This window comes from Eleutherodactylus coqui, chromosome 13 (genome assembly GCF_035609145.1).
Source record: "Eleutherodactylus coqui strain aEleCoq1 chromosome 13, aEleCoq1.hap1, whole genome shotgun sequence".
Classification (NCBI taxonomy): Eukaryota; Metazoa; Chordata; class Amphibia; order Anura; family Eleutherodactylidae; genus Eleutherodactylus; species Eleutherodactylus coqui.
In genome coordinates this window covers 82,815,067-82,837,993 of record NC_089849.1, presented here as the reverse complement: position 1 = coordinate 82,837,993, position 22,927 = coordinate 82,815,067, and the positions used below count along the sequence as shown (strand labels likewise).

The window sequence follows — 22,927 nt, the reverse complement described above, 5'->3', positions numbered from 1 at the left end:
TATGTAATTATGTTTTTTACTATCTATGTCCCCCATGATGTCATACAAGACCTCTGGGTGACATTCACTTTTTTTTTTTTTAAACTTTATTTGACACTTTCCCACTATAGCTAGGGCGTCCATAGGAGCCCTAGTTACAGGGGAAAGCAAGCCCTGTGGTGAGATTAGTAACCTGCAGAGCTGCCAGGGTCTAAGTCTGACCCTCCAGCTCTGCATAGCAGGGAATCCCAGGAGGTCACATGACCCCCCGAGGCTCCCGTAGTGAAAGTAAATGTTACTTTCAGTTTCCCCATACAGTGCTCATTGAGCACTGTATATCAGGGAAGCAGAAGGCAGGAAGGGTTAAAAACCACTCCTGCCTTCTGCTCCGGGTTATCAGCTGTCACTAACAGCTGATAACCTGTTCCTGCCTCTGACTGATTGCAGAGGCAGGAGACTTAGAGCACCACCGTAATTTTACTATCAGTGGTGCTCTAAGTAAGCCCAGGACCAGCCGCCGTAAATTTACTGTGGCTGGTCCTAAATGGGTTAAGACTGCGGTTGTACCATTGGATTGGCGCATTGCCAATGTAGTTCCAATATACAAAAAGGGGACCAAAAGTGAGCCTGGAAACTACAGGCCGGTAAGTCTCACTTCAATAACTGGAAAAATATACAAAGGGTTTCTGAGAGATGCCATCCTAGAATACCTCAAGGAGAGCAACGGAATAACTCCTCACCAGCATGGATTCATGAAGGGTCGATCATATCAGACCAATCTGATGAGCTTCTACGAAGAAGTAAGTTCTAGGCTTAAAGGTGTTGTCCCGCGGCAGCAAGTGGGTCTATACACTTCTGTATGGCCATATTAATGCACTTTGTAATGTACATTGTGCATTAATTATGAGCCATACAGAAGTTATAAGAAGTTTTTCACTTACCTGCTCCGTTGCTAGCGTCCTCGTTTCCATGGAGCCGACTAATTTTCGGCGTCTAATGGCCAAATTAGCCGCGCTTGCGCAGTCCGGGTCTTCTTCTTTTCTCAATGGGGCCGCTCGTGCAGGATGCCGGCTCCGTGTAGCTCCGCCCCGTCACGTGCCGATTCCAGCCAATCAGGAGTCTGGAATCGGCAATGGACCGCACAGAAGCCCTGCGGTCCACCGAGGGAGAAGATCCCGGCGGCCATCTTCAGCAGGTAAGTAAGAAGTCACCGGAGCGCGGGGATTCAGGTAAGCACTCACCGGTGTTCTTTTTTAACCCCTGCATCGGGGGTTGTCTCGCGCCGAACGGGGTGGGGGAGTTGAAAAAAAAAAAAAAACCCGTTTCGGCGCGGGACAACCCCTTTAATAGGTTGATATACAAAATGAGGCAGCTCGGATTGGGTGAAAACGTATGTATATAGGTAAAGAATTGGCTCAGAGATAGAAAGCAGAGGGTGGTAGTAGACAGTTCATACTCTAATTGGGCCACCGTCGCTAGCGGGTCCCACAGGGTTCAGTATTAGGCCCTATTCTGTTCAATGTATTTATCAATGACCTGATAGAGGGGCTGCACAGTAAAATATCAATATTTGCAGACGATACAAAATTATACAAGATAATTAATAAAACAGAGGACAATGTACGGCTACAAACTGACCTAGATAAGCCGGGGGCTTGGTTGGAAAAATGGCAAATGAAGTTCAATGTGGATAAATGTAAGGTTATGCACATGGGCAGGAAAAACGGATGTCACCAATATACACTCAATGGGGGACCCGCTAGGGAAAAGTGATATGGAAAAAGACCTGGAGGTACTAGTGGGTTGTAGATTTAACTGAAGTAACCAATGCCAGTCAGCTGCTGCAAAAGCAAATAAAGTCTTGGGGTGCATTAAGAAAGGTATAGGGGCGAAGGACGAGAACATTATTCTTCCATTATATAAGACACTTGTCAGGCCTCACATGGAATACTGCATTTAGTTCTGGACTCCGCTACTCAGAAAAGATGTTACAGTGCTGGAGGGGGTTCAAAGAAGGGCAACTAAACTAATACATGGAATGAAGGGACTGGAATACCCAGAGAGGCTATCAAAATTGGGATTATTTACCCTGGAAAAAAGTCGGCTAAGGGGCGACCAAATAACTATGTATAAATACATTAGAGGACAATACAAGGATCTCTCCCATGATCTGTTTATACCCAGGACTTCAACGGTAACAAGAGGGTATCCTCTACGTCTAGAAGAAAGCAGGTTTCATCACCATCACAGCAAAAGGTTCTTTACTGTAAGAGCAGTGAGATTGTGGAACTCTCTGCCTGAGGACGTGGGGATGGCAAAATCCATAGAGGAATTAAGAGGGGACTAGATGTCTTTTTAGAGCGAAAGGATATGACAGGATATAAATTTTAGGTGACCAGAGGGATGTTGATCCGGGTCTTACAAAGCAGGCTGAACTAGATGGACGTTGTCTTCATTCGGCCTAACATACTATGTTACTATCTACTGATGATGATGCATAACCTACAGATTTTACAGCCTTCTGTAATGTCAACCTTTTTGTTTGTTGCTTGACCTTCCACTGAGTAGAAGAACCTATAAATAATGGTGATATGTCTGAAGAGCGGTAGAATAACAATTACTTGGCAGGGTTTTGGCTGCTTTGCTTCTTCTGCACTTGTTTTCTTTTTTTGGTCTGCCTAGTTTACGTCTAGAAAGCAGAGCCCATTACAGTTGATAGCAATACTGAATCTTATCTTCATACAACACATGGGGTAGCTGCACTTGGGTGAGGTCAGGAGTGGTGGAGCTTATGTGAGAATGCCAGATCTCATAGAGAGAGCAGGGATCTCCACATCTTCCACAGGCTGGAGCCATGAGGGTCCATTTGTTTTTGATGACAGCATATGTAATCAGTAAGCCAACTAGTTTTACTTATTTCCTCTATTATCCTTCTCTTCTCTTTTCTCTCTCTCTAAAATGTTGTCTCTTGGCAAAGTCTCCATTTTCGCTGTAAATATAGCACAGTAGTGTGCATTGATACATATCAGGCGTCTAGTAGGGAGATACCGGCCCTTCCGGAGATGGGAAGGTTCTCTTACTTGCTGGGAAATCCCTGTAAGATAAAAATTAATCTTCCCATTCGTAATAGAAAAAGGAAAGATTTATGGGGTCAAGAATGAACGGATTGTCCCCAACTGTATGATAGTCTATATAATAATTACCCCATAAGATATTTTACATTCTTCTCTTCCATCTTCTTTTATGTCTTGTTTCTAAACTGTTTTAGTCCAAAGACCATAAAAAATGCAGAGAAGCGAGGAATCCTTGTCTGTGGAGAAGTTGGTGGTGTAGAGTTCTCCAAGAAGCTTAAACGTTTTTCTTTATATACCTTTTCCTTGGAATTAACCGTTTACAAATCTAAGATGTATGCAAGTAAGGCTGTATTCAAATCTGGTTATTGGTTCCATCCAGTGGTCTCTTGAGAATTTCTGTTTCAAGTCCCAAAACGCGGCACCACCGGATGAGACCTAGACCGAACGTATTTTGGCAACTATTAAAAAATGCTGCAACTGCAGGTTTATGTTCATTGCTAGAAATGAATGGAAACCAGCCGAACTGTAGACCTATTGGTTTCCATTTCAGCAGTTTTCAATAATAGCCAAGATAAGTTCTATGCAGGTGCCATCCAATGGTGCTGTTTTCGGGATTATAGACGGAAACTTTGATTAGACTCCTAGACAGAACCAATAGCGAGATCTGAACAGAAGTAATGTTAAGTAATAAAATATGGGTTCTACCTACAGGTTCAGTAATGTCATTAGGAGTTGACGGTGAAGGCGGGCAGGTCAGTGTTTTCCTGCTGATGATGGGATGGGTTTCGATTGGTTTTCCCACCATAAACATAGTAGTGAGATGGGATTTGCAAAGCTCTCCAATGGGCTGATGCACCACAAAGTACTGTCCTGATAACATTTTGGGCAACTCATTCTGCAGACTCTGCTGTTACCTGCTCCAAGGACTATGATCTGCTAGTATAAGGGTCTATCACAGCCCTTCTTCAATTTCTCTAAAGAGTCCACCAGGAGTGCTGAATAGGAAAAGCATCTTTAATGTGATGCCCTAATTTTAGTTTTGTCCCATTTCTTCTTCCACAGTATATATTTGTTCTTCTGTTTCCCTCATGTATTATCTAATATCCTAGATTTGCTCCAGGTGAATGTGGACCTGTATCTGCCACCCTTGGCTTGACAAGCATAGAGCATTTTAACTTAAATAGCCATGGGCCACCTCCGAAGTCCAGTGGTCCTTGCCATCTGCTGACCCTTATGTCCACTTCTTCTTGTTTGCAGCTGCCACTGATGCCAATTCAACAACTCCAACCTCCAATGAAACAGAACACGTTACAAGCCATGTTTTAGATACAGGTAAGACCCACCTCAATGGCTGGCACATGTTTGAAAATGTAATTACAAGTCAGAAATGAAATATGTTGCAATAGTATTGTTTAGTTGGGCTGTAAGGGCTCTTGCTTCTGTATGTAGAGGACCAAAATGACTAGGTGAGGATTAGGTAGAAGATTAAATATGTTAACATAAAGGATCTTTCACAAGGAATGGAATTAGGCCTCATGTCCACGGGCAAAATTGAATTGCAGAATCCTCACGGGTCACCCGCGCCGACGATCCACAGTTCGATATGCCCATAGACATTCATTGGGCATCCGCAGGTAGTTAAATACCTGCGGATGTAATTTTTTTCCTGGAGTGCGGATCGCACTCATGGGGAAAAAAACACAGTATGCTTCATTTTCTGCGTATTTCTGCATGGACGGCTTCCATCGAAGTCAATGGAAGCCATACGATACGTGGCACACCCGCAGCTGACACTTCAGATGTGCTGCGGATCCCACGGAAAAGCAGGAGATTTGAAAAAAGAACCGCACTGCATATGCGCCAAGCGCATCGTCTGGGGCGCCCGGACACATCCACTGTGCAGAAGAAAGAAGATCCATCCGCGACAGAGGACACCCGTGCTGGATCCAGAGAGGTAAGAAAATCCGCAGGCATGGGCGGATTCTGTGCGGGATTCTGCACTCAGAATATGTGCGTGCCCGTGTGCATGAGGCCATAGTCTGTGGTGTCATTTCTGCATCACAATGTTATCCCCATGGGGCCTGAAATTCTGCACCTGTTAAAATCTGCACGTCTTTACTGTAAGGCTGGGGTCACACGGGACATATTCCAAGCGGAAATCTGGCGGTTTTGCCACAGTGAAAAATCACGAGATTTTCGCAGGGAAAGCGCTGCTTTAAAACCCATGGCATGAACAAGCTGCAGCCAGGGAATCCGCGCCGCAGTGCCGGCTTTGTCGTGACGGATTGGCCACCCCTCGTGGATGAGATTTGTGACAAATCTCGTCCACATGGCTGGCTAATGGCAGGATTAGCAGCCGCAGGCGGATTTGACGCAGGAAAGTCTGGACATGAATCCAGCCTAAAACTGCAAGATTAAATTCCGCAATGGAAAAGCTTTCCGTTGCAGAATTAGGGCTTATTCACAGGAGCGTATATCGGCCGCCATTTTCACAGCTCGCCGATATATGCTACCATCTGAGCTGTCTTCTCCCTTCCCTCGCCGACTCTCTGCCTCTCTCCTCCCCTCCGGCTGTTTGCAATGGGAGGGGGGGTGGAGCTAAGCTCAGCCCCCATCCCACCCACTTCCATTGCAAACAGCCAGAGGGAAGGAGAAAGGCAGAGAGCCGGCGAGGGAATGGAAAAGACAGCTCAGATGATAGCATATATCAGCCATCCGTGAAAACGGCGGCTGATATACGCTTGTGTGAATAAGCCCTTAAGGTCATCTTCCAAAGTTGTTGTGGATTTCTAACATGCGGGAAATGTAATTGGACAGTTAAAGTCTGCAGAAAAAACACAATAAATTCTAAAACAGCTTCCGCAGAACGCATTCCACAGTTCAAAACGCAACAAAATACACACTAATTGACAAAATGTGCGCTGCGTCCCACGGACAATTGCATCCTGTTATCCATAGGGGATAACTCAGAGTCCTCTATTTCCAGATCATTTGAAGTTAAGTATAAAATATCTTATAGGTGTTGGTTTATATATATGTTACTATTATACAGTCTGACATAATGTTATCTGCCATTATGTGCAAATTCATGCTGAGTCATGGGAGTTTGTATAAAACTGCTTAGTCATCTTCACTCCTAGTTAGACGTCTCACCAAGACCTACGGTGGAGACCTACGGTGTAATCAGGCCTTTGTCTTCGGCCAATAAAATCTTCTTCATTCCTATAAGAAAAGCGAAGGAACGCAGAAACCCAATGGGACAGATTTACTACTCAAGATGCACCCGAATTCTGGCACACATGCTGCGCACTTCATTTTGTTAAGGGGTTTAGACACTTTTTATTTCTCGCTGGACACTTTTGTAAAGTGTCTAGAAAAGGGAACTTGGCTAGGCGGCTTCATATAACATCAGATTTATTAATGGGGAGTAAAGTACATCCGGCTGCATCTGATAGAAGGAGAAGTTTACAACTTCCAGCAGGATGTGCCAAGTCTATCACTGCGATACATTGGAGCATCTTTTGACTGCCTCATCTACCGTATATACCGGCGTATAAGACGACTTTTGAACCCCGAAAAATCTGCTCTGAAGTCGGGGGTCGTCTTATGCGCCGGTAATACAAAAAAAAAAAAAGTGTAAAAAAAAAAAATTCATTACTCACCTGCCCCGGCGTTCTGTCGCGCTCCGGCAGGCTGTCGCTCGCTCCGGCAGGCTGTCGCTCGCTCCTCGTCCCCGGCGCAGCATAGCTTTCTGAATGCGGGGCTTGAAATCCCCGCTTCCAGAAAGCTAATACACACGCCGGCAGCCATGACAGCATTGAATGGCTGTGATTGGCTGAAGGCGCACGTGTTAGCAATCACACCCATTCAATGATGTCATTGAATAGTGTGATTGGCTGAAGCCACGTGTGCTTTAGCCAATCACAGCCATTCAATGATGTCATGGCTGCCGGCGTGTGTATTAGCTTTCTGGAAGCGGGGATTTCAAGCCCCGCATTCAGAAAGCTATGCTGCGCCGGGGACGAGGAGCGAGCGACATCCTGCCGGAGCGAGCGACATCCTGCCGGAGCGCGACAGAACGCCGGGGCAGGTGAGTAATGAATTTTTTTTTTTTCTCCACTGTATACCGGCGTATAAGGTGAAAGTTGGGGGGTCGTCTTATACGCCCCGTCGCCTTATACGCCGGTATATACGGTACATTTATGCTGTTTTAGGTATCAGAGAGAATTAGTAAATCTGCCTCCCTTCTGCTCACACAAGAGCATGTGATAATCGGCTACTGTAGATTCCACCCTCATTGGACAACATATGCTCCAATCCTTTATCCTGATCCAGTTGTAATTGCAGAAACAAACCATTGTAAACTGAAGAGCTTTTGCATTGTACGCATCCCGCATAAATACACGGCCCCTCTTGTCCTTTTATGTCATTTTTTTTTACAAAATATTAACAACCCAGTGTCAGGTATGTTTTATATGTGCATGGAGCTTCATAAACGCTATCTTTTCTCCTTAGGGAGAGCACCTAGACGGTGAGTGAGGAGACTCAAATGGCCATGCACGCTCCTCTGGGTAATATGCAAATAAGGGAGATGGAATAAAACCTCCACAGTGCCAGCCTTCCTTCAAGCCAAAGTCAGACTCTTTATACAAGCCTTGTAACAATGACTGGAAATTACAAGCAAAGCCAGACTCCTACTGTACACTGATGATGGGCAAATACCCTGAAACAGCTGTCTGTACATGGAGTCTGGCTTTGCTTGTAATTCCCATTGTTACAAGGCTTGTATAAAGTGTCTGACTTTGGAATGCTGCCTTACAATAGGTGACACTGTGGAGGTTTTATATCCATTTCCCTTATTTGGAGCTTCATACAAACACTATGCACATCCACCATGCTGGTATGTTGGATGTCACAAAGGGGTTAAACAGATGTCATCGTAGCTATCAGTTGGGAGTGTGACAACAGCCAGTGGTTCAGCTGCACAGTCCGCGCTAACTTTCAGGGGTGACAGTGCTGGATCGGGGAGCTGGGAAAGAATCCCCCCTCCCCCCGTCCCCCAGGGACTTCAGTAAACCTGCTGTATGAGCACCTTAGTTTATGGTATTCACACCAGGTGACAGGTTCCCTTTAAGAAACTCTATTCATTGACAGCATACAGATTTTCACATCAGTGCAATGAGTTAAATCCCGGGCCAAATCTGCACCATAGTGTAAATTCTATGCTGTGTATGAATCCAGCCTAAGTCTTGCTGCACACGGGAGAGGCGGATTCCATATGCAGACATTCGCCGTTGGTCATGCGCAGTACAGACTTTTTGGCTGGCTGTAGTTGACTTTTCATGTTGTGGTGGTGCGCCGCTAACCAATTACTACGCAGCAGAACCGCATGTGTTTTACTTTCTCACCTGTTCAAAAAGTACATTATACTACCATTGTATTCTGCATGTGGGTTTGCCTTGCTGCACACTATCACTAAACTGAGACCAGCCTGAAGAGCTAAGTTCCGCCCACATCCTGCCCCCTCCCATTACAAACAGTGGCAAGGGGCGGGGAGGGGTGGGAGCTCAGTGCACTAGCTCCCGGCCCACCCCGCCTCCTCCCCTTGCAGAGACAGGCGCATATCGGTTGGGCGTGAAAAGCCGACCGATATATGCCGGTCTGAATAAGCCCTAAGGTGGTGCATTTACACCCACAGATGATCGCTCAAAATTCATCCGAAACTGACAGTTCTGAGTGATCATTTTGCATAGGTATTAATGGGCTAATCAGCCCTTTAGTACTTCATTGCATGTATTTAGAGAACAGCGGGTGGTCTGTTCTCTAAATACATCACTATTGTTCTCCAGCTGGACAGCAGCTGTTAACAGCTGTTAAAGAATGCTATCAGCTCTGCCTGAAAAGCGCACGGTAAGTCGGTAAGTGCCCAATGGGCGCACATTTACACACAACGATATCACTCAAAAGATGGCTTTTGGGCGAATTTTAAGCAATTATTGTTGTGTGTAAAAGGGCCTCTAGGGATTATTAAAATGGGATTTTCACCTTTTGATTGGAGTTTGACTTTAACCCCTTCCCTCCACTGGACGTAAGGGTACGTCCTGGCAGCAGGGTACTTCCCACAACTGGATGTACCAGTACGTCATGGGGATAGTGCAATATCATAAGAGATCTCGCGCTATCCGGCAGCGGGAGCTGGCTGTCACTGATAGCCAGCCTCCCGCAGTAACAGCGGGGGCGCCTCGGAGATGCGCCCCCGCTCTTAACCCCTTCCCTGCCGCTATGTATGTAGATCATGGCATGGGAAGGGTTCACAGAGGGATTGGGGAAAAAAAATGTCCAAAAAAGGGTTTTTATTGCTGAAAAGTGGAAAAACCTAAAAAAAAATAAGAATTTTGGTATCGTTGTAATTGTACCGACCCGCAGAAAAAATGTATTGTGTCATTTATGCTGCATGATTAACGCTGTAAAACAAACCCCCCAAATCTATGGCAGAATTGATGCGTTTTCTCTCCTTGCTATCATAAAAAAAATAGTAAAAGTTTTACAATATAGTCAATGTACCCAAAAATGGCACCGATAAAAACTACAGTTCGTCACGCAAAAACCAAGCCCTTATACGACCGCGTCGACAGGAAAAAAAAAAGTTATGGCTTTTGAAAAATGGAGATGAAAAGATACCAAAAATTGTTGCGTCCTTAAGCCCAAAATAGGCCGTGTCATTAAGGGGTTAAGAAGTATTTTGGACTATACCGCAGTATTCTGTATATCACAACTGTTTTCAGAGGTCACTATGTATGCTAATAATCAACTCATTCTTTAATAGTGAATCACACTGCTCTGCCACCAGAAGGCCATAAGAATACTTCCGAGACACATGGTCAGTTTTATCAACTAATCTGTTCTAATTATATTCATAGATATTTGTAAAATTTGCATATCTATTATCAGATGAGAACTAATAGATGATATGCCATTCAATAATCTACTCATTCTTTATAAGGGACTCACATGCCTCTTTCTCCAGAAGTCCATAAGGATCCTCCAGAGACACATGGTAAATCTGAACAGTTACTCTATTCTAATTATATTCATATATTTGGGTAAAATCTGCATATTGCTTTCACTATTAGATAGGAAATAAAAGATGATGATTTGCACCCCCTCATCTAATAATGTACTCATTCTATAAAAGGGAATCACACTGCTCCTCCACCAAAAAGCCATGAGAATACTTCAGAGACACGTGGTACGTTTTTTATAAATCCTTCTATTCTAATTATATTCACATATATTCGGTAAAATTTACATACTTGTTTATTAGATGGGAAATAAAATCTGATTACCCATCCAATATGAATTATATTGCTAAGGGAAGGTTGTATTTTGGATTGCAATCAAAATATTAGTATTTTTTGTAATATACTGTATATCTACTAGATGTTGCAAATATGGGGGTTGTTCTCTTGATCTATATGGCCCAATGTGGAGGTGTTCATTAACCCTTTCCAATCCAATTTTGAATTCAGGGTTTCCTGAAAGGCTTTCTCTTTTTGTTGTTATACAATGGTACCATCTGCTGGCTAAAGCCAGTGTGTGTGAGCCAGAGAGGCTCCGACAGCAGAGTGGCTGGCAATAGACGGTAAAAATACCCCGTCAGGGTGTCTTCTGACATTGGAGCTATACAAGCCTCAATCAGAATGTAGGAAGAAGTCAGACAGTGGATTGGAAAGGGTTAAGGGCAACAAATGAAAGGAGATTTACTGGAGTGCACATTGACCTGTAGCCCAGTGTTTCTCAACTCCAGTCCTCAAGTACCCACAAAAAAGGTTATTCTTTGAGTATATCCTATAGAGAAAACAATTTCTGGTCCTTTGAAGGGATGTTGAGACGGGCTTAGATAATAAATAATGCCTTAGATTGGGTCTCTATGTGTCTTTTCTAAATCTATCCTCCGTCTGCCCTATCCAGCTCAGGTGATAACAAGAAGCTTTAAGCAATAATAAGGGTCAAAGGGGATGTCTCATGAAGTCAACCCTATTGAACGTATATTAGTCAGGCTCCTTCACATGGGCGCACACATTGTGGCCGCAAATTGCATGAACGAGAGACAGCCGTGACCAAGTCGCAGCTGCATCTCCCATTTTCACTCCCATTTAGACGGCTGGGCTGCGGTGTTTATACATCGCAGGCCAGAATACCGTCCGTCTCTCCTCCCCTTTGTCGGCAAAGGGAGGGGGCAGGATGGGATGGGAGCTAGTTTGTTAAACTCCCACACCTTGGCAGCAGCCAGCAAGGGGCGGAGAGGGGGAGGGAAGGAGGAGGGAGTATAGCAGAGCCGCTGCTAAACTCCCTCCCACCTCCTTTTTCTGGCAGCTCTCATAGGCTCCCATAGCAATCTATAGGATCAGCCGCCATATGCCGGCAAAACATAAGTCCAGACCTATCTTTTCCTGTCAACAATCTATTATTAGATGAGAACTAATAGATGATATGCCATTCAATAATCTACTCATTCTTTATAAGGGACTCACATGCCTCTTTCTCCAGAAGTCCATAAGGATCCTCCAGAGACACATGGTAAATTTGAACAGTTACTCTATTCTAATTATATTCATATATTTGGGTAAAATCTGCATATTGCTTTCACTATTAGATAGGAAATAAAAGATGATGATTTGCACCCCCTCATCTAATAATGTATTCATTCTATAAAAGGGAATCACACTGCTCCGGTGTTTATACATTGCAGGCCAGAATACCATCGGGCAGGGGGAGAGAGTTTAGCTCTGCTAAACTCCCCCCCCCCTTCTCCTCCCCTTGTCGGCAAAGGGAGAGGGCAGGTTGGGATAGGAGCTAGTTTGTTAAACTCCCACACCTTGCCGTCAGCCAGCAAGGGGCGGAGAGGGGGAGGGAAGGAGGAGGGAGTATAGCAGTGCTAAATTCCCTTCCACCTTCTTTTTCTGGCAGCTCTCATAGGCTCCCATAGGAATCTATGGGACCAGCCGCCGTATGTAGGCAAAACATAGGTCCAGACCTATCTTTTCCGGTCAACATAAAAGCGTTTGGCCGGAATGCGCACCCTGTGTGCTATCTTTTCCGGCCAGCTGATTTTATCGTCCATTGAACCAATGCACTCAGATGGTCGCGATTTACGACCAGTGTTTTATCGCGGCAAAATTGCTGCCATAAAACGCTGGTGTGAATAAAGCCTCAGCCTGATGATAAGCCGATTGCCCCAGATCTAGCTTGTCTAATAAGGAGCTGTTACCCTGCTAGGAAGTTGCCTTTGGCCAGCTATTTCCGCTGCATCAGTCACTGCAAGAACATGTAGTGTTACATGGTGGCCATACAAATGAATAGGCTGGGTTCTTACAGAGACTTTGTTTTGGCACATAATGGGGGTCCAAAGCCAAGGATCGCATTAAGTTTTAATGTCCCTGCAGGGCTGTGAATTATTACATGTTTTGGGGCACTCATAATTATCTTTGTACTCATATTGTAAACCATTGACTAGGTCTTTTTATGCCATGCACTTTTTACCTTGTAACTGTTACAGGTTCTCTATCAAAACCGACAATAGAATACAATCTCCTTGATGGCAATGCAATGCAGATAACTTGTTTCTCTAAATCTGGATCCCTGCCTATCCGGTATCAGCTCTTCCTATATAACCGTATGCTAGAAGAGAAGGTTGTTTCCAGACCAGTAGCTGCACACTTCACCTTTCCCATGACCCCACACTATGGACCGCAAGTCTATTTCAACTGCACGGCAATAAGTCCAACTGGTGAAAAGTCAAGTAACAATTTGACGATCCCTGTAGGTAAGGGTACATGATATTAACTCTGTTGCTTCAGCCTGTTTGGCCACATTCTGCATGCACTATATTGATCTTATAGGATACTACACATTTGGATAAATGGCAACAGACTAGAGTGTGTTCTATAGGGACAATGAACCTCTGGGGAAGTCTTAGAGATAGCCTCATAGGAAACAATGGGCGATAACGCAAAAAGAATGGGCGTGTTGCAATTTTTTCTCATGCAGCATCGCAGGAGTGAAAACATTGCGAATGAGAATGAAACCATCGAAATTCATTGGTTTCATAATCATGCTGTTAGGAGGAGACTTGCGGTTGCCAGATGGGGAGCGATGAGGGCATGGTGGCGTACCTGGGGTCAGGCGTGGGGTCTGCAGTGCTGCTGGGTGGGGTCTCTGTGGCCGGGCTCAGAGTTCCCCTGTTAGGGGGAGGGCTGTTTTATACGCATTACCGGTCAGCGTGTCACCAAGTCCCGCCACAACCTAGGCAGGGCTTTTCGTATTTAGCTCCACAGACCCTGTCAGTCCCTGCCAGTGTTTGCTTGTTCTCCAGCTAACACCCGCTCAGGTTTCTCTCCCAGTCTGCTGACCCGGTTTTGCTCTGACCCGGATTTAGTCTGTTCCTTGCTTGTTCTTTGTTGGTTACTTGGCGCTCTAGTCCTCGGTTATTTGGTACTTTTTTGTCTCTCTGGTGAGTTGGTCTCTCCTGTCCTTGTAGGGACCGCCGCCCAGTTGTCGCCCTGGGGTTTAGCCCAAGAGGGCAAGTAGGTAGGGACAGGGGAGAGGGTTGGTTGTAGGGACTTCCAGTTTTCGTTTCTAACCGTCCCTGACACATGCATTTTCATTCACTCTCGCATTGCAAGAAAATCACCTGATTTTCTCGCCGGTGTGAAGGCGCCCTAAAATAAAGGGACACTCACCAAATTTGTGAAGCTACATCAATCAACAGGTATTTGAGTATGACAATGTCTAAGGGTCTGTTTACACAACAGATTTCTTGTTTGAATGAGGGAACAATGTTTGCTCTTGGGAAACCTGTTTATACCGGCAGATACATCCTTGGCTTGTTCACACGGGTCATTCACATTCGCTGTATAAGTCAATGAGAACAACTGAATGATTGGTATTTGAAACAAATGATTAGTGAATGAGCCAAGGATGGTTTTTATAGAAAAGTGAACAATTTTTGCTCGATCGTTCGATTGTTGGCTGTGTTTACACTTAACGATTATAATTCGCTTGTTTGAATGATTTTTTGAATGCTAATCATTTCATCTGTAAGGGCCTAAAGGGGTTTCCTGGGTTTATGTAAGCATGGGATGCATATCTGTCTGACAGCCTTCCTCACAATACAAATTCAGAACAAGGTCTATGAACCTGGAGCAGATACATGACAGTGGGTGTCTTATCAGAACAAGGTCTATGAATCTGGAGCAGATACATGACAGTGGGTGTCTTATCAGAACAAGGTCTATGAATCTGGAGCAGATACATGACAGTGGGTGTCTTATCAGAACAAGGTCTATGAATCTGGAGCAGATACATGACAGTGGGTGTCTTATCAGAACAAGGTCTATAGATCTGGAGCAGATACATGACAGTGGGTGTCTTATCAGAACAAGGTCTATGAATCTGGAGCAGATACATGACAGTGGGTGTCTTATCAGAACAAGGTCTATGAATCTGGAGCAGATACATGACAGTGGGTGTCTTATCAGAACAAGGTCTATAGATCTGGAGCAGATACATGACAGTGGGTGTCTTATCAGAACAAGGTCTATGAATCTGGAGCACATACATGACAGTGGGTGTCTTATCAGAACAAGGTCTATAGATCTGGAGCAGATACATGACAGTAGGTGTCTTATCAGAACAAGGTCTATGAATCTGGAGCAGATACATGACAGTGGGTGTCTTATCAGAACAAGGTCTATGAATCTGGAGCAGATACATGACAGTGGGTGTCTTATCAGAACAAGGTCTATAGATCTGGAGCAGATACATGACAGTGGGTGTCTTATCAGAACAAGGTCTATGAATCTGGAGCACATACATGACAGTGGGTGTCTTATCAGAACAAGGTCTATAGATCTGGAGCAGATACATGACAGTGGGTGTCTTATCAGAACAAGGTCTATAGATCTGGAGCAGATACATGACAGTGGGTGTCTTATCAGAACAAGGTCTATGAATCTGGAGCAGATACATGACAGTAGGTGTCTTATCAGAACAAGGTCTATGAATCTGGAGCAGATACATGACAGTGGGTGTCTTATCAGAACAAGGTCTATGAATCTGGAGCAGATACATGACAGTGGGTGTCTTATCAGAACAAGGTCTATAGATCTGGAGCAGATACATGACAGTGGGTGTCTTATCAGAACAAGGTCTATAGATCTGGAGCAGATACATGACAGTGGGTGTCTTATCAGAACAAGGTCTATGAATCTGGAGCAGATACATGACAGTGGGTGTCTTATCAGAACAAGGTCTATGAATCTGGAGCAGATACATGACAGTGGGTGTCTTATCAGAACAAGGTCTATAGATCTGGAGCAGATACATGACAGTGGGTGTCTTATCAGAACAAGGTCTATAGATCTGGAGCAGATACATGACAGTGGGTGTCTTATCAGAACAAAGTCTATGAACCTGGAGCAGATACATGACAGTGGGTGTCTTATCAGAACAAGGTCTATAGATCTGGAGCAGATACATGACAGTGGGTGTCTTATCAGAACAAGGTCTATAGATCTGGAGCAGATACATGACAGTGGGTGTCTTATCAGAACAAGGTCTATGAATCTGGAGCAGATACATGACAGTGGGTGTCTTATCAGAACAAGGTCTATAGATCTGGAGCAGATACATGACAGTGGGTGTCTTATCAGAACAAGGTCTATAGATCTGGAGCAGATACATGACAGTGGGTGTCTTATCAGAACAAGGTCTATAGATCTGGAGCAGATACATGACAGTGGGTGTCTTATCAGAACAAAGTCTATGAACCTGGAGCAGATACACGACAGTGGGTGTCTTATCGGAACAAGGTCTATGAATCTGGAGCAGATACATGACAGTGGGTGTCTTATCAGAACAAGGTCTATGAATCTGGAGCAGATACATGACAGTGGGTGTCTTATCAGAACAAGGTCTATAGCTCTGGAGCAGATACATGACAGTGGGTGTCTTATCAGAACAAGGTCTATGAATCTGGAGCAGATACATGACAGTGGGTGTCTTATCAGAACAAGGTCTATGAATCTGGAGCAGATACATGACAGTGGGTGTCTTATCAGAACAAGGTCTATAGATCTGGAGCAGATACATGACAGTGGGTGTCTTATCGGAACAAGGTCTATGCATCTGGAGCAGATACATGACAGTGGGTGTCTTATCAGAACAAGGTCTATGAATCTGGAGCAGATACATGACAGTGGGTGTCTTATCAGAACAAGGTCTATGAACCTGGAGCAGATACATGACAGTGGGTGTCTTATCAGAACAAGGTCTATAGATCTGGAGCAGATACATGACAGTGGGTGTCTTATCAGAACAAAGTCTATGAACCTGGAGCAGATACACGACAGTGGGTGTCTTATCAGAACAAGGTCTATGAATCTGGAGCAGATACATGACAGTGGGTGTCTTATCAGAACAAGGTCTATGAATCTGGAGCAGATACATGACAGTGGGTGTCTTATCAGAACAAGGTCTATGAATCTGGAGCAGATACATGACAGTGGGTGTCTTATCAGAACAAGGTCTATAGATCTGGAGCAGATACATGACAGTGGGTGTCTTATCAGAACAAGGTCTATGAATCTGGAGCAGATACATGACAGTGGGTGTCTTATCAGAACAAGGTCTATAGATCTGGAGCAGATACATGACAGTGGGTGTCTTATCAGAACAAGGTCTATGAATCTGGAGCAGATACATGACAGTGGGTGTCTTATCAGAACAAGGTCTATGAATCTGGAGCAGATACATGACAGTGGGTGTCTTATCAGAACAAGGTCTATGAATCTGGAGCAGATACATGACAGTGGGTGTCTTATCAGAACAAGGTCTATGAATCTGGAGCAGATACCTGACAGTGGGTGTCTTATCAGAACAAGGTCTATGAATCTGGAGCAGATACATGACAGTGGGTGTCTTATCAGAACAAGGTCTATGAATCTGGAGCAGATACATGACAGTGGGTTTCTTATCAGCGTTACCACTTTATAGGCAAGCAAGAGGTTAACGGTTTAATCGTTTTTTATCATGTTCCTTTTTTTTCTCATCAGCTGATTCTACAGTCGGACCAGAAGATGTTGAGGTAGATCAAAAAGATAAGGAAACAGAACCTGAGCATCTCATACCTCTACAATATATCCTGACGTCAGTGTCCCCAGAAATCCTACAATGGAACACCTTGGTGCTTATCACCTGCGGTCCCATTATCCTATTCCTCTTGGTCACGGTCATCGTTATTTCATATTTACGTGAGTCCTGATTTTACTCTGTAGACTGCAGCATACGGAGACTAATATGACTATATAGACAATACTGTGACACGCTATTCTACTGCATGTGAGCTTATACAGGGACATAATTGTGTTACACTACCAAGTGGGCGCTATTATATAAGCATAGCAGGCAATTTATTAAGGCCAGCGTTTGATACACCAGTCTTACAATAATCCCCGTAGGAGTTGGAATTGATTTCTGGTCTATTTTACTGCAGTTTCTGGGGGAAAGGGATGCAGCATGTCGCACCCCCTCGAAAAGCTGCAAAATGTTTAAGCAAGCAGGGTTTGCAACAAATATTGTTACTGTGTTTTACGCCAAGAAAGGCTTCATAAATCTCCCCCATAGAGTCCAGTCTACAATTAGTGCAGCAAAAATGACTAGACTGAATTGAATGGAAAAATAGGAAGAAGGCGTCCCCCAATATGGCCGGAGACAGCCGCGGAGACATAATGATAGTAATTCCAATGATAATGATACTAGTGACAATAGCCCACATTTATTATTGGCGCCATTTTAGCCAATAATTGGGTAAAAGCTCAGTTCATTTTACTGACTTATAGGTTGCACCAAATGTACGTCCCGAGTGTGTGTCCGAACATACGTCACTGCGATCAACTTTTTCTGGCTAAAATCACTGAGCTTTTTTACGTGAACTAGATATGCCATAAATGTATGTTAAGCTGCATTACCCTGTACAAACTGAAGTCCATGGTGGAAATGTCTCTAAGTTCTGGCACAAATAGTTAATAACTGAACATGGTGAGCAGCTATAGACTCTATTTAGGAGTAAAACACACCAACAAATTAATATACATTGATAAATGTTGGTATCGCTAAAGAACATGGGACGCATTGCTAGCATAGGCGTAGAGTCAGGGGTTGCCATGGCAACCCGGCCCTTGCGCTCAGGGGCCCCCGAGGTCACCGTCCGCAATACCCACATGCACATTCAGTGCATTAATGGCTGGCAGTTCTGTCTGCAGCAAGATTCCCATCATGCGGCAGCCAGAACGGACAGCCCGAGAGGAAGGCCTGGCAGAGCAGGGAGGAGGAGAGAGGAGCTCACATGGGCCGGCAGGCATATTTGGTATTTCAGCTGCACTTCAGCGGCCCTGCTAATTAGAGCCACCTGATTGGCTCTTCGGCACCACGTGACTACACTGCGTGCACGCGGATTGCCTTAAGCAGCCGTGCACTACACACTACAGTTAAGCAGCCCTGCACGATGAGCCGTGCTAACCCTAAACGTAACCCTAACTTAACCCTAACCCTAAACCTAACCCTAACCCTAAACCTAACTCTAAACCTAATCCTAAACCTAAACCTAACCCTAAATGTAACCCTAAACCTAACCCGTAACCCTAAACCCTAAGCCCCCGCGGGTCTCGTGAAGTAGCCCTCGTGCACATCTCCAAAGGGGGATCTGTGCACGACTGCTTAAGTGTAGTGTGTAGTGCACGGCTGCTTAACTGTAGTGTGTAGTGCATGGCTAATTAAGGCAATCCGCGTGCACGCAGTGTAGTCACGTGGTGCCGAAGAGCCAATCAGGTGGCTCTAATCAGCAGCACCGCTTAAGTGCGGCTGAAACACCAAATATGCGGCCGGCAGAGGAGGAGGGAGGAAGGCACATGGGACGGCAGGGCACAGTGATCATGTGCTGCCCCGGCTTCCTGCTGAAGGGAAGCTTCTGAGTTTGCCTCTCCTGCTGCTGTCACATAGAGGAAAAGTGGATCGGGCCCTGGGGTAAGTGTATCTGTCTGTCTGTCTCCCTCCTTCATCTATCTATCTATCTATCTATCTATCTATCTATCTACTATCTATATACTATCTATCCCATATCTATTTATATACTATGTATCTATCTGCTATCTATATACTATCTATCTATCTGCTATCTATATACTATGTATCTATCTGCTATCTATATACTTTCTATCTGCTATCTATATACTATCTATATACTATCTATCTATCTATCTGCTATCTATATATCAATATTCTATCTATCTACTATCTATCTATCTGCTATCTATATACTATCTATCTATCTGCTATCTATATACTATCTATCAATCTGCTATCTATATACTATCTATCTGCTATCTATATACTATCTATTAATCTGCTATCTATATACTATCTATCTGCTATCTATATACTATCTATCTATCTCATATCTATATACTATCTATCTATCTATCTCATATCTATATACTATCTATCTATCTTATCTATCTATATACTATCTACCTATCTCATATCTATCTATATACCTGCAATCTATATACTATCTATTCATCTATCTATCTGCTATTTATATACTATCTATCTATCTGCAATCTATATACTATCTATTCATCTATCTATCTGCTATCTATATACTATCTATCTCATATGAGATTAATAGATAGTATATAGAAAGATGGATGAATAGATAGTATATAGATAGCAGATAGATAGTATATAGATAAATATGAGATAGATAGATAGTAGATAGATAGATAGTATATAGATAGATATGAGATAGATAGATAGTATATAGATAGATAGTATATAGATAGATAGATGGATGAATAGATAGTATATAGATAGCAGATAGATAGATAGTATATAGACAGATATGGGATAGATAGATAGTAAATAGATAGATAGTATATAGATAGATATCAATCTATATACTATCTATTTCATATCTATCCATATCTTTCTCATATCTATATATGTTGTATCTATCTATCTATCTATCTATCTATCTATCTATCTATCTATCTATCTATCTATCTATCTATCTATCTATCTCTGGTATAAGTTATACATCTCCCTGGATTTACTGTATTTATTTGCACACTTTACACACAATTAAATAACGCATCAAAACCGCATGCAGTTTTTAATTGTGTCTGCAGCTCCTTAATAATGTACGCGGTCTTTAAATACTGCATGCAGGTTTTTTATGTGTTTTTCTTTGTGGTTCTAAAATACAAGAAAAGCATGAACCCCCCCTAAGGCCGCTCTCACATGTGTTCAGAAAATGTGTTAAAAACCACGAAAATGCAAAAATAGAACAGACAGCTCTCGAAAATCACAGCGTTAGAAACACCGTGTTCGAGCGCAGGTTTAAGTAAGCTCATTAAAATCTATGGGAATATTGTACTGCGGTTAGTACGGCGCATGGGACACCGCACTAATAGCGGTAAAAAGCGGTGTGTGTGAGAGTGGCCTGCGGGGCTACAAACAAATGTTCATGTGCAGGAAATACGTCATGTTTGGAAAGATTACGCCAAGGGACAGATCATGTATGCAGCACGATCTAGGTATGGGAACGGGGGAGTGTGGGGTGGGGGCCCGGGGGGGGGCCCGAGCTGAACTTTTGCACCCCGGCCCCTGAGCCCTTAGGTACGCCCCTGATAACTAGACTTAGGAAAACCAAAATTAGTGCTAACTTAGTTGTTACAATCACCTTGAAGAAGTAGTTTGTGTTATATCTAGAGATGAGCGAGCACGCTCGGATAAGTCAGTTACTCGAGCGAGCCTCGCTCTTCTCAAGTGACTGCATTCTTGTCCGAGCGTGCACAGGGAGCTGGCGGGGGGGGGGTAGCGGTGGATAGAGTGAGAGAGATCTCTCTCCCCCCCGCTAACCCCAGCCACCCCCCGCTCACCCCAGCCGCCCCCCCCGAGCACGCTCGGACAAGAATACAGTTACTCAGGAAGAGCAAGGCTCGCTCAAGTAACTGACATATCCGAGCGTGCTCGCTCATCTCTAATTATATCCTATTGAAAAGTAATTTTATAAAACTGCCACCTGTGAAATAATTTTCTTTCTCATCTTTAAACCAGGTGGCCAATATACGGAATCCATATTGATGGACAGCAGGTCAGTGTCTTCTACATCAACCTATATGTACAGTATGTGGCTTGTGTTTGTGCCCCTTCCCCAGAAGAGGTGCTCCTCTACTCTCCCGTAAAACTAAAACTTCTTAACAGATTGGAACTCCTTCTTTTACTTAAAGGGGTTTACCAGGGAAATACTATTGAAGACCTATCATCAGGATAGGTCATCAATAGTTGATCGGTATCGGCTGAGGTCCGTCGCTCAGGACCCCAACCAATCAGCTGAGCGGGTGCATGGTGTCAGCACCGCAAATACACAGAGGTCGGAGCGGAAGACTCTGCGCCAACCTCTGTGTAGTGGCTGGCACTTGTAACTGCAATTACTGCTCTCATTGAAATCAAAGGAGGCCGTGCCTGCAGTTACAAACGCCGGCCACTATACGGAGGTTGGTGCAGAGACTTCCGCTCCGACCTCTGTGTATTTGCAGAGCTGACAGCATGCATCCAGTCAGCTGGTCGATTGGGATCCCGAGCGATGGACCCCAGCTGATCAGCTATTGATGACCTATCCTGATAATAGGTCATCAATAGTATTTCCCAGGAAAACCCCTTTAATTAGTTCTGTGAATTTAGTCCTCTCATCTTGAACATTCCTGTTTTTTTTCTATCAGGGCTGTTTGAAAATCTGAGATTTACCATTCAGTTGGAGCTGAAGAAATACAAACCTCAAGAACTTACAGATCCACCAGGACAATGACTGCAGAGACACTTCCTAACCTTTCATGTATAATGGCATCATTAACCAGGCAAAGAAATGATAGTATCTGCCACGTCAGTTCAGAAGTGAAAACTTCTTGTATGGGAAGTACTAATTCTTTATTGGACACATGGGTTGAATTAAATTTCTGAGCACTAAGGATGACTTTTGCCTATTGTAACTGTTTACCACCGTAGCACAAGTATGAACATAACAGGGAAGAGGGTGCAGAGCTCAAAATGATGGTCCTGTTGTTATTCCACATATATAGACTATAACAATCCCTTGGTAAGCTATGGAAAACAAAGACTAACCTCCGAATACCCAACCCAATTGCCTCAGTAAATACGGGTTGGCCTGTGCTTGTATTTGTAGCTAGCCCCAAGTAGGTTACATTTTTCAAAACAGTTTGACCCCAATTGGGTACTTATCAAAGTCTACATCCATTCTCTACGTCTATCATGAGCTCTGGTAAGACTGTCTAGAATAGTTTTTCTCAACTCCAGTCCTCACGGACCCCAACAGGTCATGTTTTCAGGATCTCCTACAGTAAGAACACCTGTGGCAATGTCAGAGGCACCGACAATAATTATGTCACCTGTGCAATACTGAGGAAATCCTGAAACCGCGACCTGTTGGGGGTCCCTGAGGACTGGAGTTGGGGAGCACTGATCTAGATAATACAGCCATTCTCTAGCTCACTATGGATATATAACACATGAAGGAAAGTGCTACAATAAGATTGCAGGAGGCGATGTCTCTATTTTTGACCTTTATGGTCTTTTAGAATAAAAAGTGACAGAAAATGTTATGGCTGATCTGGTGTTTTAACCCCCTAACGACCGCTCATACGCCTTTGGCGGCAGTCGTTAAGGGGTCTTATTCTGATGCATCAGAAGCCTGGCAATCCCTGCTGTTTAACTATTTACATGCTGCTGTCAATGTG

The 22,927-nt window shown here is 43.9% G+C and overlaps 1 protein-coding gene across 3 annotated transcripts; it reads left to right on the top strand.

The window, feature by feature from the left end:
* Positions 1 to 2,732: 2,732 nt before the first annotated feature.
* LOC136587585 (uncharacterized) lies at positions 2,733 to 22,140 on the top strand. 3 transcript variants are annotated; one of them, XM_066586264.1, is made up of 10 exons: positions 2,733 to 2,873; positions 4,311 to 4,385; positions 9,880 to 9,933; positions 10,081 to 10,110; positions 10,249 to 10,302; positions 11,580 to 11,633; positions 12,613 to 12,879; positions 17,168 to 17,365; positions 21,231 to 21,267; positions 21,896 to 22,140. In XM_066586264.1, the coding sequence occupies exons 1-10, from the start codon at positions 2,834 to 2,836 to the stop codon at positions 21,903 to 21,905; spliced, it is 819 nt and encodes a 272-aa protein (XP_066442361.1). In that variant the 5' UTR covers positions 2,733 to 2,833; the 3' UTR covers positions 21,906 to 22,140. The 3 variants fall into 3 exon arrangements, with proteins under 3 accessions (XP_066442361.1, XP_066442360.1, XP_066442362.1); XM_066586263.1 differs by having other exon boundaries at positions 10,057 to 10,110; XM_066586265.1 differs by lacking the exon at positions 11,580 to 11,633 and having other exon boundaries at positions 10,057 to 10,110.
* Positions 22,141 to 22,927: the final 787 nt, after the last annotated feature.